The sequence below is a fragment of the Aquarana catesbeiana genome, linkage group LG04, assembly GCF_042186555.1.
Source record: "Aquarana catesbeiana isolate 2022-GZ linkage group LG04, ASM4218655v1, whole genome shotgun sequence".
Lineage (NCBI taxonomy): Eukaryota > Metazoa > Chordata > Amphibia > Anura > Ranidae > Aquarana > Aquarana catesbeiana.
Genome location: NC_133327.1, coordinates 108767171 through 108786624, shown reverse-complemented (window position 1 = coordinate 108786624; position 19454 = coordinate 108767171). Strand labels below are relative to the sequence as shown.

At 38.9% G+C, this 19454-nt stretch overlaps 1 protein-coding gene across 21 annotated transcripts in view; it reads right to left on the bottom strand.

Moving 5' to 3' along the window:
* The window catches only part of MYT1L (myelin transcription factor 1 like), a 716654-nt gene that overhangs the window by 32383 nt on the left and 664817 nt on the right, over nt 1-19454 (bottom strand). For 19 of the 21 annotated variants that reach the window (XM_073625450.1, XM_073625442.1, XM_073625431.1 and 16 more), the window contains 2 exons: nt 18176-18244; nt 1256-1318 (listed from right to left, as the gene is read on the bottom strand). In XM_073625450.1, the coding sequence (XP_073481551.1) occupies nt 1256-1318; nt 18176-18244 (132 nt within the window). The remainder of the gene's footprint in view (nt 1-1255; nt 1319-18175; nt 18245-19454) is intronic. The other 2 variants (XM_073625444.1, XM_073625448.1) reach the window with 1 other exon arrangement.

The window sequence follows — 19454 nt, the reverse complement described above, 5'->3', positions numbered from 1 at the left end:
AGTCCGACAACAAATGTTCGATGGAGCATACACACAGTCGGATTTTCCGCCAACAAGCTCACATCCAACATTTGTTGTCGGAAAATCCGATCATGTGTACGGGGCATTAGACTGACAAGAGCTAACAAGCTCAGAAGATTTGTATACAGACTATACAAATGGTTTAACATAGATTATATCCTTGCTCCAAATAGTTTGGATGGTTATTGGAAAGCACAGTTGGCCACAGGGCAAAATTTACTTATCGCCCTACGTTTACCCATAAATCCTTAAAGTAGCAGTAAACTCTATATTCTTTAGTTCTATAAGGGAATGATGATATACTGTAAATATGCCTTTTTTAATGCTGTAATAAGTACACTCCACATAAATGTTTATATAAAATATATTGTCAAAAGTATTGGGACACCTGCCTTTACTTGCACATAAACTTTAATGGCATTCCAGTCTTAGACCGTAGGGTTCAAATTTGAGTTGGCGCAACATTTGCAGGTATAACAGCTTCCACTCTTCTGGGAAGGCTGTCCACAAGGTTTAGGAGTTTATGGGAATATTTGACCATTCTTCCAGAAGCGCATGTCTAAATTATTTGGTGGAGAGGGGGATTATGGTTTGGGGTTGTTTTTCAGGGGTTGGGCTTGGGCCCTTAGTTCCAGTGGAGGGAACTCTTAAGGTGTCAGCATACCAAGACATTTTGGACACATTCATGCTCCTAACTTTGTGGGAACAGTTTGGAGATGGCCCCTTCCAGTTCCAACATGACTGCGCACCAGTGCACAAAGCAAGGTCCATAAATACATGGATGAGTGAGTTGGGGTGGAGGAACTTGACTGGCCTGTACAGAGTCCTGACCTCAATCCGATAGAACACCTTTGGCATGAATCAGAGCAGAGACTGCGAGTCAGGCCTTCTTGTCAAACATCAGTGCCTGACCTCACAAATGCGCTTCTGGAATGAATGGTCAAGCATTCCCATAGACACACTCCTAAACCTTGTGGACAGCCTTCCCAGAAGAGTTAAAGCTGTTATAGCTCCAAATGGTGGACCAACTCAATATTGAACCCTACGGACTAAAACCGGGATGCCATTAAAGTTCATCTGTATGTAAAGGCAGACATCCCAATACTTTTGACAATATAATGTATTTCTTATATCTCGAAAATCTCTTTTCAACATGAAAAAATGCCAAAGTCTAGACTTTAATTTAACTAGACCTTTTAGTTTCTAGAACTGATGAAAGCCAGTGTCTACCTACCTTCTATGGGAAGCATAGTTTCCTGTTATATGCCCAGAGCCATCACACCCAGGAGTTGGACACCTAAAATGAATTACATGTATTTTAGCCATTGCAGTACAGAATGGCTTTACAGAAATGACAAGAAGTTGATGTTTTAGAATGTAGAACAGCATCAAAAGGTAGGTTTATATGCAAACAGCAAATGATTAGAACACAGGGTATTTTAAAAGGGGGTTGGCTTAATGAGGAATGATATTTTCCTACAAAAAGATGACAAGTAAACTTGCTTTCTCCTTTTGTCCATCAATGAAACAAGAAAGAGTAATAATTGTATATATAAAGGGTTCTCTTTATTTTATTTTTCTTAATCTCTTGTGGGAATCTCTAGTTATTAAAAATGTGGACTTTCATGTATTTCATTCTTGCATATCCAACCCACTAGGCATAGACCAAAACTTTTATTTACACATATTGCTACCATACCATTTATTGCCCCTTATTGTCACCTCTGGTGTCAACTTATGATGCCAGCTGTGCAAAAGTTTCATGCTCAATTACATGTACTGATGGTTGTCTGTACAATGATCTTTCAATCAAAGCCTCCCCCTTTTCTTAACGGTAAATTCCAGGCATTGCAGTTTTTATACAGCTACGTTGATGTAACTTGGACTAATACAAGTAGGCTTGTGCCATACCTGTGGGATTTCCCTGGAAGTTGGACAACGCTACTATGGTGATCTCCACTAGCTTCCAGGTCCTGTGCCAAGGGACTGCCCTGCTGCCCTGTGAAGGTCACTTACTTCTATTGGATGCCATTTAGAGAACACTTTGCCTTTTCTCACTGAATGCAAAGTGTTCTCTGATTGAGATGGAGAAGTATTTATTGAAAAAAAGGAAAGTGTTCTCTGGATGGTTCCCATGCTGAGCAAGTGAGCTCCTGTGGTGTGCTGAGGGCAGCTGTTTGGCATGAGAATCTAAATATAGCAGCAATCCCCATAGTTGGGGTGCCTTCTTCAGTGATTCCACTTTCGAGGAGGATCCTGCAGGTATTGCACGTATAGAACACACCGACATTGCTCCAATCAGGACCAATGTAACTATGTAAAAAATTGCCATACATGAAATTCAGCCGTAATTTTAACTACTTTACTGTATCTCTAAACCTGAAGCCAAAAATGTAATATATTGCAACATATCAGTCCTTGAATGTGGTGGTTGATTTAGTTTTCCCCTTTTATTTCACCTAGTGATTCTGCCAGTAAAAAACACTTCTTGCCCTAGAGCAGTGATGGCGAACCTTGGCACCCCAGGTGTTTTGGAACTACATTTCCCATGATGCTCATGCACTCTGCAGTGTAGTTGAGCATCATGGGAAATGTAGTTTCTTAAAATCTGGGGTGCCAAGGTTCGCCATCACTGCCCTAGAGTGACAACACCTGTTATCCGTACTGTATCTATGGAGGAGCAGCGTTGTCTCCCCCTCTCCTCATCTCCACACATAGGAGGAGGGAGAAGACTGATAACATTGTTTTAAATTTCAGGTCAGTACATAGGAAGTCACAAGGGCACTGTGGGGTTGATTTACCAAAACTGGAGAGTGCAAAATCTGGTGAAGCAATGCATGGTAGCCAATCAGCTTCTCACTTCAGCTTGTTCAATTAACCTACCAATTTTGGCATTCCTCTCCTCCATGTAAATCATCTTTTTTTGCTAGATAATTACTCAGAAACCCCAAGCATTATAGGCTCTAGGGAATAAATTGGCGGTCGTTGTAATTTTTTATATCACACGATATTTGCACAGCAATTTTTCAAACGCGTTTTTTTTTTTTTTGGGAAAAAAACACTTTCATGAATTTAAAAAAGAAAACAAAACACTAAAGTTAGCCCAACTTCGGGCTTCAGTACTTAAAAATCCCCATAGGCTACGATTTTCATTTTTTTTTTAACAGGTTATCAGTTTAGATTTACAGAGGTGGTCTTGTACTAGAATTATTTATCTCGCTCTAACATTCATGGCGATACCTCACATGTGTGGTTTGAACGTTGTTTACATATGTGGGTGTGACCTAAGTATTCGTTTGCTTTTATTTTTAACACTTTCCCTTTAATTTTTTAATTTTTTTGATCACTCTTATTCCTATTACAAGGAATGTAAACATATCTTGAGGAATAAGGCATGACAGGTCCTCTTTACGCAGAGATCTGGGGTCTATAAGTCCCCATATCTCTCCTCTAGGCTGGGATAAGAATAAAAAAATGATCTTAGCTACCCAGCAAAAAAAAAAAAAAAAAAATGTCAGTGTTTACATCTGGCTACACCGGAAATGACGTCATGCTCCACGGCCAGCTCTATGGTAAACTTCTGTCACTGGGCGATTCATTCTCCAGCTCGCCGATGGAATGGGCGAGTCGGGAGAAGCACCGGAGGGCGGCGGGAGGGGGGGGGGGCCCTGTTTAGCTGCTATGAGGGCTTTTACTAAGCAGGGAATTGACTGCAGAAAAAAAAAGATATCTGAGTGATGCTTGCAGCTGCAGGCATCATTCAGATATCTCCACTCAAAGCCCAGGACCTCATATGACGGCCTACGGTATGGAAGTGGTTAAAGTGTTACTAAACCCACAACAGTAAAATCAGTCTGTATATGCAGTAAAGCATGATTGTTATACTCACTGTTAATACTGCGCATTTTGTAAAGAGGCGGTTTGATCCTGTCTTCTCTGATCCTCACCTTCTTCCATGGTCCCCAATCAATCTCCTAATACAGAGCCTTGGAGGCACTCTGCACATGCTCAGTTTGGTGTGTATTGTTAGTCTTCTTTTTTTTTTTGGGAGGGTGCCTGTGATCGCACAGGGCAAGTCAGCACTGTCCAGAGGGTCAGGGGTCCTGCAGCCTCATAGGACAGTCAGAGGAGAATGAAAACTCCTCCTACAAGCTTTAACCAGAAATCACAAGACTGCTATATACTGCTGATGAGAAAAGGAATTTAGCAGCTTATATTTACAAATTTAATGCATTTCCATATTCTATGTACTGTGGGAGACCAGATACAGTGAATGCAGGGTCCTGGGTTTAGTAACACTTTAAGCTTTGACAAAAAAAACCTGGAAGCTGATTGGTTTCTGTGCAGAGCTGCACCACAATTTCAGTCTTAGTAAATCAACCCTGTCTTTCTATCAGGATCAGCATATATCTCTGTACTTGCAGAAAATGCACCGAACCTGAGAAAAGAAAACGAACAGCCACCACATCTAAAGACAGGTAAGATGCAATAATTAAAATGCTTCTTCCTGGGTTTAGACATATGTTAATTCTACTATATTACTGTCTTCCTCTATACTCTTTGGTTTGTTTATGCACTCCTTATTCATACCTCCCAACTTTTTGAGATGGGAATGAGGGACACCTACCAGCAAAAGTATGCAGACATAGGACACGCCCCTTCTCAATTCAAGGAGAATTGTACAAAAAATAAAAGATTGGTTTAACCCACAAGTGCTTTATTTACCACCACTTTTCCTTTATATTGGCTTTTAGAATTTACAAATGCAGCAATTTAGAAATCAGATGAAAGGTTTAGTGCTGGAAAACACTTTTTGATAGAAAAAAGGGCATTTAATATACATCTATATAGATCAGACCAAAATGAGGGACATATGAGGAGGAAAGAGGGACAGAGGGACATTGCTCCAGATCAGGGACAGTCCCTCGAAATCAGGGACAGTTGGGAGCTATGCTTATTCCTTCTATTTCCTATGACATATATTTTGCCGATGGCCAATCACTGATTTCATCTGTGATTCCCCATCGATTCCTCTGGAAGACTAACCATAAAAATTGCACACAGTTGCTATTAAGCCTCATTAAAGCAATTGGCCAAACTGCAAGTCATGTGGATATAAAGTGCTGTGATCCTGGGAAAATGGGTTCTAAGAGTTTTTTGAGGGATCTCTTCTGCCTGGGTCTTTGAGACTAGAGCTGAGCTGGAAAAAAGGATGATGTCTTGAAACATCTTCTCCGCTGTACACTTGCTGTCATGTAATGCCACTATTATAGATGAAAAAATATATATTTCACGTAAGGAAGACGCACTTCATGCTTTAACATTGTACAAATCCAGTAACTAGCTGGATCAAGCCACAACATTGGCTGTGTGTGTGCCTACTGATTACCTTATTGTTGCTGTGTTATTAATGCAATTAGTACTATCATTATTTATATGCATTTTCAAATATTAGACATTTTTATTTTTTAGAGCAGTTTTGCTATTTTGGATGTTTTTTGTGTTTACACCTGATATTCTTGACTTATGCCACGCATCAGATAGGATTTAACTAAAACTGACTCATAATGTTGAATTAACCCCTACAGCACCATATTTACCTTATATGATACCTGTAACTTTTTGAGATATACCAGTGCTACACCAAAATTTAACAACACCATTCCTTTGGATCTAAAAACACTGATAACAGCTAATAGGAAAGACACTGTTGTATACAAGCAAGATAACTCTATATTTCTGATCTTTCTGTGCTATAAACCAGTAGTTATGGGCGCACTTTGAAACACAGGAAATGATTTGCTGTATATGACCAATATACTAGAATGGTAGTATAAAAAACTGCTTTTCTTAAATGTGCCACACTAGCAAATGAATTTAAAAGCACTGTTACTTGGCATTAGTAAAGAATTGTACATGTTGCACACAGCTCCATATATATATATATATATATATATATATATATATATATATAAAATAAAAAAATATACTGTATATATATAAAATAAATATAAATATATATATATATATATATATATATATATATATATATATATATATATATATATATCTCCATACATTTTGAATTGGTTGAGTGTGAATACATACAGTATATGTTCATTGTCATGATAGGCAATACTAATCTTCGCCACATGATGGCAGCATTGGTCCACCAAAATGCCATCTGTTATATAATCCATAATTGCAGAAAACCAGCTGTCAATTTATCAGATACATAAATAAGCAGAAAATAATTGTGGCACGTCACATTTGGGGGCTGGGGAGGTGTTATCGCTAAACACCAGATCATATGTAACAACACTGGCTAAGTATTCCCTCCGAGATATTCATTTCACAAGTTTTCTTATGCAAATAATCTGAAGTGATAATTAGCTGAAATACGGATGACATAAGCATGGGGGACATGCGTGCTTTGGTTTGTTCCCAGTGCAAGATTGCACGTTTTTCCTGGATGAAAAGTGTTACAGGTCTTGCAGATGAATATGAACCCGATCTGTAGAGAAGTTTGTATTTCTCAAACCTGAACGTGCTAATTGTTGGTGTGAATGGCTGTTCTATGTATAGCACCTATTTTGTAGGTTACAATATGCTCCCAGCCACCATCACGTAATGCAAGGCACCACGGTCATTTCATTGTGTTTGATGTAGCAATGTGGTTTTCCAAGGACAAGCTGCAGGTGAGGTCATGCACAACTACCCTCACTGGAAACCTAAGTAATGTGTTAGTAACGTGATATGATAGCAGACATGTGTGACCAGTTATAGACACTGGAATTGCTCCCAACCTTTTAAGCTTTGAATGATTCTCAACATCCCTTTGTCTTTGACCTGGGACAGCAAGGGTGCAAGGGGCAGTATACATTTCATCCACATGTCATGATGCTGGCTGGCAGATTATGTTGGCGGAATATTATGCCGTGTAATTTACAGGTCACTCATTCTGGATCTGTACATCTAGAACCAAACTGCTAGCAGAGTAGAGCGACAGCTTCTTCTACTCTAAGTGTCAATTCCAGATGTAACATGCAGAGTGGTCAGACTGGGGTTGATTTACTAAAACTGGAGCACTCAGAATCTGGTGCAGCTGTGCATGGTAGCCAATCAGTTTCTAACTTAATTTGTTCAATTTAACTTTGACAATAAAACCTGGAAGGTGATTGGTTTCTATGATGAGCTGCACCAGGTTTTGCACTCTTCAGTTTTAGTTTTTTAATCAATACCATGGTCTATTTTGGTCTCTCTGCTCTCAGCTTTGGCTTGCCTTGACATGATCTGGGGGGTGCGACCAGTGGCAGGTTACAATAAGGGCAGAATGAGTGGGTATACGAGGGCCCAAGAATCCAAGAGGGGCTCACAAATATGGTAAAACAAAACTCTACGCTTTGGTGCCCTTTGTAGTAAGTTGATTTTTGTATTGCAAGTCTTTACACTTTTATTCTAGAAGGTGATGAGCAATGGCAGACTTTTGCTCTCTTTTGTATGTACACTGGGGCCCTAGGTAAGTTAGCACCCCCCCCCCCCATTTCTTTGCTTAAAGTGTTTGTAAACATTACATTATTTTTTTCCAAAAATAACAAACATGTTCTACTTACCTGCTCTGTGCAATAGTTTTGAACAGAGCAGCCCCAATCCTCTTCTTCTGGGGTCCCCCCGGCGCTCCAAGCCCCTCCTCTTCATCGGGTGCCGCTTTCCATGGGGGCACCCACGCTGGCTCACTTCCGAGTCCCGCTTCTGCATCCATTGACACAGACAGCTGGACTTGGCCCGCTCTCATCTCACTGCTTTTGATTGACAGCAGCAGGAGCCAATGGTGCACATCGCTGGATCGGATCGGGCTCGGGTAAGAAAAGGGGGGGTTCTGATGGGGAGCTGCAGCACAGAGACTTTACAACCACCTTAATATTGATAGGGATTGCAAAAAGAGTATGTCCCATTTTTTAGTGCTGTCAAAGAAATTAAAAAGCACCACTACTTTTACATGAAGTATCCCATTGTAAATGACCAGATGGGCTTGCTGGGGTTTTTAAGGTAGCCCTGTAGCCTGTACAAAACATGAATCAATTAGTCCAGGGGTGCCACTTTACTTAAATATTCACAACAGTCGCCATTCTCAATGAGTTTCACATATCAAGCTTCATTAGGAGAGCAAGGAGAGGAGAATTACCAATATGTTGGACTTTCTTCATTTAACTGGCTGTGTATAGGATTCAGAAGGTGCCTCCCATCCCCTATATATTCACATGTAGGAACAAGGAAACAAAAAAAGCCCTGTGGGATACCTAAGTAGATGCAGTGATTGGTGTATGTATATAGAAATCCCCAACCCTATATACATCCTTTTTTTTTTTTTTAGAATTTTTGTTCTGGCTGCGTCTCATCATCCACCACGGGAATGCTTGAAGATGTAAACTCTATCCAATACCACACTGCATCTGGACTAAATCCCCATACATTTGTGCTACAAATGTTATAATAGCGCCAACATTGAATTGTATCTGTAGCCGTCCATTAACAAGGTTGCCCCACATCCTACCTGATTGCAAATAGGCACAATGAAGCTGCCTGTATTGTCTGTACTCCAATGAACAAAAAAGCATGACTTTAATCTTAGGTCATATAAGGTAGTGAGGGTAATAAAAACATTCAGAGAGCTCACTGACTAAGGTTAGACTACTTGCAACAGACAGTGATACCCTCCAGTGGGTACCCAGCAGGTTACCAGAAAAAAAAAAAAAAACACGTACCAATGGAAGGAGAGACACACCAAATAATAGAAGAGCCCTAATTCATTTATTGGTTTCCACTAAAAAGGCATTCAACGTGTTTTGGGGGCCAGAAAATGCCCCACCTTCATCATGGCTTTAGTTAAAGTCAATAACATGAAAAGACTCAAATTAGGACACAGATGCAGCAGTGGGAACCATTGGCTCCTGCTGCTGTCAATCAAAACATGTGAGGAGGGAGTGGGGGCAATGCTGAGCAGCACTGTGTGTGTCTATGGATAGCGAGCTCACAGTTGTGCCACCATAGCAAGTCCCTTGTTACGGTGGCACGCACAGAAGAGGAGGAGACAAGAGCGTCAGCGGGAGACCCCAGAAAAGGATATTCAGGGCCGCTCAATTGCAATAACATGCCAGTATAACATATTTATTATTTTATTAAGAACAAAAAAGCCCTTTGAACCGCTTTAAGGCCAGTCCAGAAGAGCAGGTAGCACAAGGCTCTAGCTTGTACCTTTACATGTCAAAGCCTTCTCTTTATGCCTGGGGAGCAAGGGACCAGGAGCACATACTTCCAGGAATCTTGAATTTAAATTCAGTGCTGAAATGCTTCATGCCAGATGTTCACCAGATATTATCTGAAGAAGCATAGCGGGCATCAACTCATTTTTGTAAGAAAAAAGTAAAAATGTAAAATTTGCGAAAAAAAACAAACGCTTTTGCTTTATTTTCTGCTGTACAAAAACATTGTGAAACAAAAGACTGGTAATTTTAATTAACTCCGAAATACACAGATTAAGACTGAATCAAAATAAAACATCAATGCAAAAATGATGTTGATATTAGTAACATGTATTCAGTCTGTCACAGCCATGTAACTGACTTTAATTAAAGAATCTCTTTGTCAATACATAAAGCCCATAGTTACACCAGGGATGTACTGTACATCTCTTTATGTAAATCCTGTATTTAACTCTTGTGGCATGTGATCTACTCTTATAATCACAACATGTGCTCAATATGATATCTGCCATGCCTTCTAAATTCATGTATTGATTAGCATTGTTGCCATTATCGTCATAAAACAGCACGGGCCTCATTATATCACCATTTCACATGCAGAGCCTATAATCACCACGGTGCAATTAGGAACTAGTGTCTGACACACATAAGACATTGCCCCGCTCTATAATAAGTAGGGGGATGGCGGAATTTGTCAATATTTAATGGTCAGGCTGCTTGGATTGCTTTTGCATTGTCGCTGAATGTTAACTGCTAAATAATTATGCATAGCCTTCTAAAACGACAATCAAGTAATTTTCCAACCAATAATTTTTAAGAAGATATTCTTTTCTTTCATGTTGGGGAAAGATAATTGCTAAGTGTTCCTAATTTTGGGGGACAGACTCAGTGTTTCCCTCTGCTTGGTCACAATGGTCTCTGTTTTTCATTTTGATATCCTGCTTGGTCCTAAATTTCTTTCTTTGTGTTCTGAACGCTGTTCTCAGTGTCTGTTTTATTGTGTGTGCTGCATATGTTAAAATACAGACCCACTGTTACATTATCATGCTCAGCACTCTCAGAGTAGTGTCATGCAGGGCTTAAAAATGGCAGCATTTCCAAGCTAATTGTAATCTGCCTTTTCCCTTGTTGCCGCTGTCTGTGTGGAGCTGCAAATCACTCAAATGAAGCTGTGAAATTCTTGTCTGACAGAAACCTAAAACCTTCAAAAATATTATTGGAGTATAAAGGCAGGTATTACAGTGCCATTTCATTTAATTTTACTTTAGCATGCACCTTTTTCAAAAGAACCAATACCTACAGTTACTATCCATGGGATAGACATAATTATGGAACCTGATAACCAGTGGCGGCCACTCTATTAGAGGCGCCACCCCCCTAATCCATGCGCCCGGCCCCTAATCTACATGGTGCCGGACGCATGGGTTTCAATTTTTTTTTTTTTAAGCACATGATTAATTGGCTTCAAAAAAGGGTGGGCTTGGGGTGCAGCGCACTTAGCCTACCTAGTTGTGTGACAATAGCCAATTAGTATTCGCTATTGTCTTCCTGTTTCTTCTGCCAGCCAATCAGGAAGTGAGTCTTAAGACCCGATTGGCCGAGAGGAGAATGACCGTATTGGCCACAGAGGAAGAAGCCGCTGAGGAGACCTAGGGGGAAGCCACCGAGGAGGAGATGCAGGGGGAACCTGAAGCTGCCCGCGACTTAGATGGGGTAAGTGCGGGGCTAGCGGGTGACGGGCATGCGACGGGGGTGGTGTTTGGTTTACCGAGCAACGGGGGGGGGTTTGTCTGATGGACGGACGGACTGAAGGACAGACTGACTGACCGACTGATCAACCGACTGAACGAATGGGGGTGGCCAAAATGGAGCACCAGCCACCATTGCTGCTAACAATATATTAGTAGACCTAGTAAGGAGTCACACCATCTTCCTTCAACCACACTGATTTTGGAAATGCTTTGTGCAGTGGGATTTTGCTTCATTCTTTGAGAAGAAAAATTCCCTGATCTTTGAGGAGTCAAAGATGTACAGAGATACAATTCAATCTCTGCACTGTAGATTTTCCTGTAGGGTTTTTTAATGTCTAGATCTGGTGATTGGAAAGGCCAAGGAGAGCATTTGGCTTTATCCTGATGTTTATGAACTACTGTTGGGTTAGCTTAGATATATACAGTATATACCATGTAGAGCAGTAACTGTCCATACACATCTGTTAAACACACTAGGCAATCCTTACCATAAGGCATTCCCCAACATGTTTATTGGATGATTTTTAATTTTTTTAATTTCAGGTACTTATATAGCGCCGTCAATTTACGCAGCACTTTACATATACATTGTACATTCACATCAGTCCCTACCCTCAAGGAGCTTACAATCTAAGGTCCCTAACTCACATTCATACATACTAGGGACAATTTTAGACAGGATCCAATTAACCTACCAGCATGTCTTTGGAGTGTGGGAGGAAACCGGAGTACCTGGAGGAAACCCACGCAGGCACAGGGAGAACATGCAAACTCCAGGCAGGTAGTGTCGTGTTTGGGATTCAAACCAGTGACCCTTCTTACTGCTAGGTGAGAGTGCTACCCACTACACTACTGTGCCGCCCGCTACACTGTGCATGATAGAAAGGTTAAAGGCATCCTTTGGTTTTCTCCAAATGTAAATTTGTCTGGATGTAGAAAATAGGATCAGATTCTGAGCTGCATTTTTATGGTATTTTAGCAATCATCCAGTTAAGGGTCTTTTTCTGTTTTAGTTTTTGACCCGTTACTCTTTTTTGATGTGATCTATTCATGTTTGCCATTGTTTCACTTGCCAGATTAAATAATTTGGTACTTTATGTAGCCTTTATGTAAATCTGTACATATTTTGTATTGTCCAGAAATACACACTTAATTTTACTTTAGTTGTTAGGGATTTGACATAACTAACTGCTGATCTAGACCCTAACCTATTAGGTCTCCCTCTGTCCAATTGAGCACTTTTAATGACAGATAAAGTGCTCTCACTGGACAAGTAGCAGTTGGCAGATCTTAGGAACCTGTAAAAAGTTAAAAGAGTAGTATGGATTTTTTTTTTAAGGCTGAGAACCGAGCGATCAAACACCGCTGATCACTCGGTTCTCAGCAGTATGCTGAGAACCGAGCCAGGGGTCGGTCCAGGCATGTGAGCGAATCCCGACCATATAGACGTGATCTTTCCTGAGCCTGGACCGGCTCTGTAACATCAGCCGACAGCTGGCTTCATCCCACTGTCAGCTGAAAACGGGTCACAGGAGTGCAGAACGAACTGCACTCCTATGATTCACAGGAAAAGTACAGCCAAATGAGATTTGGCTGTACTTCTCTTTTAAATTAAATCAGAGAGTCCTTCACAAAAGGCCTTTTTGGTAAACATTTTGCCTTTTCTGAGGTGACATTTTTACTTTTATATATTTTTAAATGTTATGCTAAAAAAATCTCTTGGGCTTTACAATCACTTGTTGCTCTCTTTTACCTGACTTTCATGAAAAGCATATTTCTCATGATGCTTAAACCAGTCTGTGAAAAAGGAGATATTAGGCTGCGCCGAGAATGAAGGCTAAAGAATTGGAGGGTCAGGAATCCAGGTTGAGTCTCTTTTGTGCCCCCATGCTGCTTCAAATATCATAAAGTCATTGTACAAACTGCCATTTATTCTTACCCCCCCAAATCATTTTCCCTGAAAGGATTTAAAGTGGAACTTTATCCATAACAACTCGATAAAAATAATGTTCTTTAGCAAGTAACATACATTGCACATTAGAAATTATGCTGCCAAATGTAGACTGTGCTGTAAATTGCCTCCAGCATTGTTCCAGGTTCTTCTTGCCGGAGGCTGCCATTTTGCTAAAGCCAAGAGTCCATGAACAGCAGTAAATCTTTAGGCTGTCAGTAGATCGGCCTCTACATTTTCAGCGCAGTGCCAAAAAATAGAGAGCAACTGAGCATGTGCAGAACAGGGTGAGACAGTGTATTACTGGATTTTAAACAGTATAGGCACTTATTTGCAATGTTTTACATAGCTGCAAAAGGGGCCATCCTGAAGTGATCTAGCAGGACTTAATTTTCTGTCTAATGTTCCTCTTTAAATAATGAACTATATGCTGTAGTTTAGTTAAAAAAACAAAAAACACACAAAAAAAACAAAAAAAGAATATATATATCAAGGCATTTTATTTATGTGACCACAGGGTGACATAAAACACAATGAAACAAAGCTGAAAATCCTGTATATTACAGGATATGTTTTCCTTATAAATAATGATCATTTTCACAGCAGTGCTCAGCAAATTACTTTTATTGCAGGATAAAATACACTCATTAAGGTGTTATGCCATGGTAGGCCTTATGCGTGACACTGGGGCATTTTATTTACTTGATATAAGGGGCATTAAACTCGTTGCTTTAAAGAAAAGTAAAATCCAGATGGAAAAATGGCCACGTTTTATGGAAAGTTGTAAAACGGATGGAAATGAAGAGTGAAGCGGCCAAGAGCAGGCACAAAGCTTTATGATGCCCTGGATATTGCAAAGATTCAATTTCACACTATTGCTTCAAGTGCCATTACCGCTACACATTCAAATATCAGACAACTCAGTCCAACATAGAAGAAAAGCAAGAATATGGTATCTGAGTAGATGGCATGGTAGCCATGCAATACTGGGGTGTTGGATTTCACTTAATGTAATACATCCCAATTTCGGTTACAAAGTTCCAGTTGGTGGATACTAAACATGTGACTTCAGCAAGGTGATTAAAAATATCTCCAGGAATTCCAAGTGACTAGTGAGTGCAATAATATGCACTTTTAAACTGAAAGTTAAGTTGCTGGCACAATTATTTCCCATGTTCTACTGCTAAAAAGTTGGCAGATAAATCCCCATATACTTCAGTGAGGCCAACAAGTAATTATGGTGGGCTGAAGAGCATGAGGCAAAAATGTTTCAATGCAACTCAGGCCAAGGACATTCAGGGCCATCAAAGTCAGTTGGATGCTTATCATCACATTAAATAAACTATAATAGCTTTGGGTCATTTTTTTTTTAAATTTATATAGGCATAGGTTATTTAACTTATGTTTTACATCTCCAAACTTCTTATGAACATAGGAAGGGGGGAGAAATAGGTGGGTCACTACTCTGACTTCTAAATATGCACCCCTAACTTGAATTATGGGTGCTGTAATGATTAGTTGGGACGGTGCCACTTTATGATCTATGGCATTGATAATTCAGAAAATATGGAATAAAAAAATGTAAAACTTAAAAAAAAAAAATTGAGAGCCTCACCTGCTGGCTCCTTATGAGAATGCAAAATAATTAGTATTCATCAAAGCACAAAACCTACTCTATGGACTGCTATGGATCACATAAGATCATATGTTACAATATACAAATATAGAAACCATGTGTTATGTTCTAAACAGCTTTAGACGTCTTGTGTTCAATAAAGTGCTTTTAGGGAGACACTTATTCTCTGCTGTTTCCTAATGTCAAGGTCACGTGTGATTTGTAGCAGTTCAGTTCATTGAGCAGGTTTTGTGTTTTGGTGAATATTGGTACATGTAAAATTTAGTATTTTGTAAACTGTATATTAAAAATAAGTAATACCGCTGCACTTCAGTGACCATGCAAAAAAGTACACCAGGTCCTTAAAGTTGCCAATATTTTTTTGTATAAAAAAAATTGATTGATTTAAAAAAAGGGCTGTAAAATGTTTTATTTTAAGTCCTGACCATAATTTGTAAATTAAGAGAGAAATATATACAAAAGCACTATATATATATATATATATATATACCCAGTATCTCACAAAAGTGAGTACATCCCTCACATTTTTGTAAATATTTTATTATATGAAATATGTGACAACACTGAAGAAATGACACTTTGCTACAATGTAGAGTAGTGAGTGTAAAGTGTATAACAGTGTAAATTTGCTGTCCTCTCAAAATAACTCAACACAAAGCCATTATTTTCTAAACCGCTGGCAACAAAAGTTAGTACACGCCTAAGTAAAAATGGCCAAATTGGGCCCAATTAGCCATTTTCCCTCCCCAGTGTCATGTGACTCGTTAGTGTTTCAGGTCTCAGGTGTGAATGGGGAGCAGGTGTGTTAAATTTGGTGTTATCACTCTCACTCTCTCATACTGGTCACTGGAAGCTCAACATGGCACCTCATGGCAAAGAACTCTCTGAGGATCTGAAAAAAAGAATTGTTGATCTACATAAAGATGGCCTAGGCTATAAGAAGGTTGCCAAGACCCTGAAACTGAGCTATGGCATGGTGGCCAAGACCATACAACAGTTTAACAGGACATTTTCACTTAGGGGTGTACTCACTTTTGTTGCCAGTGATTTAGACAATAATGGCTGTGTGTTGAGTTATTTTGAGGGGACAGCAAATTTACACTGTTATACAAGTTGTACACTCACTACTTTACATTGTAGCAAAGTGTCATTTCTTCAGTGTTGTCACATAAAAAGATATAATAAAATATTTACAAAAATGTGAGGGATGTCCTCACTTTTGTGAGATACTGTTTATACAGTATATATTCCTTTTAGAATCTAGACTTTTTGGGGTTCTTGTTTAGACATCCCTATGAATTGGCCATTATTGGACAAACATTCCACAAGGCTAACTGAGCCTTTTGGTTGCTGCAGCATTTAGGAGGAGGTTAAGATTCCAGGAGGTTTTCAATATGAAACCAAAATCAAGAACACGGGGACATGACCTCAAACTAACTGGAGGAAAGTTCAAAACTAATCTTAGAAAGTATTATTTTACTGAAAGGGTGGTTGATGATTGAAATAAACTACAAACAGAGGTAGTGAGACAGTCAACAGTAAACAGCTTCAAACATGCTTGGGATTAAAATAAATCGATAGTCAGACAATGAGGTTAGTGAAAAAAAACCCCAAAAAAACAAAGAGAACAAAAAAACAATAAAACAAAAAAAAAAAAATGGGCAGACTCGATGGACTACTCTTTTTCTGCCATCACTTTTCTATGTTTCTATAAGGTATTGATCCATCTCATCTTTGTATGGTTTTTACAGCTTGTCTTACTGGATGTTTGTATTTTCTCTTCCTTGTTTGATTGTGTTTATTGATAAACTAATAATAGGCCAATATAGCCTTAAACATTGCAGCTATCAAACATTTACTCAGTTTTTAATAAATAGTATTGCATATAATTTGGTTGACATACATTAAAAGTATAACTAGGCCAAGATATGCATACCAGCACGTTGGCAAGGACCGGCCCCACCGACTATAGCAGACTGGTTTTGACGCATTCAGAAAACCACAGAAATCGAGGAGCTTGTACACCAAACAAGGGAAACACCCTCCAAGTTTAGGTAAACCTGGTCCTGTTGGCAGCATTTCGCTACGGCGGATGAATACTCCAAGCACCTGTTTTAACCTTATTTATGGACATCTAATATCCTTACGAGGGAGGAGGATAGAACCCCAGTCCCCCCTTCCCTTCTAATGGACACCTCTATCACCCCTTTTCCATTCCCAATGCCTTCCTATTTCTCACCCTCCCTTCTTTACACCCCTTTATATTTGAGTCCTCCATATTTTTATTCCTTTTGCCCCACCCCATATAATTTTTACTTCCTAATACAACTTTGCTATTTGACGGTCTCAACTCACCAACCTACATGCTAATTCCATATACCCACAAAGAACACCTGGTTCCAGACTGATTATTATTCGATTAGATGGTTATACCCCCGCACCTGTTAATTTCAGGTCTGTTGACCCCTACCATATCGGGATCTTCTCTAAAGTTGGTCAGGTCAACCACATGCTCTGTTCACTAGGTTGACCATCTCTCTTACTAAACCCTACTCTGGACCCCACACTCCATATCTTCACCATGTCTGGGTCAAGTTTTTATTTTTAACACATAGGCAGTCAATACTAATGGTATATAATTTATGTCACATGATACCTTTTTTGGGTTATATCACTTTTTGTCACTTTTTGCCTCCATAGGGAAACCCTATGTTATAATATATATATCACTATACATATATTACCATTGTATGTGCATTGTGCATTTGGTTTTATTTGTGTATTTCAAATGAAGCTTTTGGAACAAAAAAAGTATAACTAAAGGTATATATATAGATATATATATATATATATATATATATATATATATATATAGATATATATATATATATCTATATATATATTTATATTTATTTTTTATTTTTTTCTTTAGCACAGGAGTGCTGCCAGCTGAGCAAATTGGGACTGATGGTTCTCCCCCTTTTTTTTTCTATTCCCATTTTTTTTTCACTTATAGTCACATATGATTAGTCTGTTTCCCTGTGAGGGAGATTAAAAGTAATGGTGAAAGAAAATCCCAAATTTTGGGCTGTCATTAGAACAGAAATTGAAGGGAATCTTCCAGTGGAGACAGTAGTTCTGATGACCCTGTTGACAACCAGTGATTCCCTCACTTTTGAAGGATTTTATCTCACTTCCTGTTATAGGACAGAAACTAAGGGGAAATACCCTCAGTGGGACACAAATGGCACCCCCTCCCAAAAAAAAAAAAAACCTGACAGGGGTAACAACATTCTCTTATTTTAGTCAAACTGAAAAAAAGTTACGCCCACAGTTCTACTTTAGGCAATAGCTACTGGGCTCTGCAAATCGGATATTTTTTATACTGCAGAAGGCATTTCTGGCACAGGAAAGGTAATATATAATTTTCTCCTACAAAGTATATGAGACCAGATCTAAAAACTGCTTCTTATTCATTGGTAATTTTTTAAACCTGGAAGGCAGGTTTGCTGGTAATAGAGTAACAAGAGAAAAAGACAACACAGTTCCTTACTTGAGCTCCTGTGAACTGGTGGCCATCATGCTACGAATACTTTTATCAGCCAATGGACAACCAGACAATCTGCAAGAAAATACATGTTTTTCTTGTAAAGACATAGGTAAATTGCAAGTTCAGGTTAACATGTTTTCTACATATGAGCTTTCCACCATTGATAGCAAGAAAACACTAACTTACAATGTCTGAATTAGAGATAAATTCAGTGACTAAAATCCCTTAAATCACACATATATGTTAAAATAATCCAAAAATTGCCTTCAATCCTTTTAAACCTGCAACTTTCATTCAAATAATGGTCCTGTATTGTCACTGTCACATGAGCCCCTGGTGGAAACTACTATTGACCAAGCCAACACAAGTGACGCAGACATGGTTCACCATTGTCACCATCAGAAACCTGGTTCAGAGTAGTGATGTGGGACCAGCGTTAAGCCTCATACACACGATTGGATTGTTGGCCAACAAAACAGTGGACTTTTGTCCGAAGGGCGTTGGCCCAAACTTGTCTTGCACACACACAGCACACAATTGTTGGCCAACAATTGCGAATGTAGTGACGTACTACATGTTTTTTTCAGCTCTTCAGCACCACCCTTTGGGCTCCTTCTGCTAATTTAGTGTTATTAGAAGTTTGGTGAGTATTGATTCGCGCTTTTCATTTTGCGCTTTTTATTTTGTGCTTTTCAGTTCGTTTCTGAACGGCCGTTCGTCAACCAGACATGTTGTGGAATCAGAGAAGATTTTATTTATTATTGGCCTTGGAGTTATTGCTTTGACATTATTTTTTTGGTTGAATAATGATTTGATTTGGTATATTTTCTATATTTTTGGATGCATAGAATGCACTTTTTGGTTAAGTTCTATTGGCAGATAGCATGTCTAATTTTATTTGTTTTCTTTTTTAACCTCCCTGGCGGTATGATTATTTCAGATTTTAGGTGCTGAAAGCGGTACCATTATTTTGCACAGAAATTTGGCGTTTTATATTGTAGGCCTGTAATTCTTAGGAATAGTTCACTTAAATCTGTCCAAACAAGAGTCTAGTAGACATCCCGGGTATGATAAAGTTTGAAAAACGAAATAAAAAATTATAATATAATAAATAACTATAAATAATTATAACAAATAATAATATAATAATAATACAAATTATATAATAATGTAATCAAATCAAAAACACTGAAATTTGCTCAGTTGCAGAATTGTAGCTTTTGTTACTTTTAGTGTTTGATGACGGATCTCCTCACAAATCACTATCGCTCAATTCTGCAAG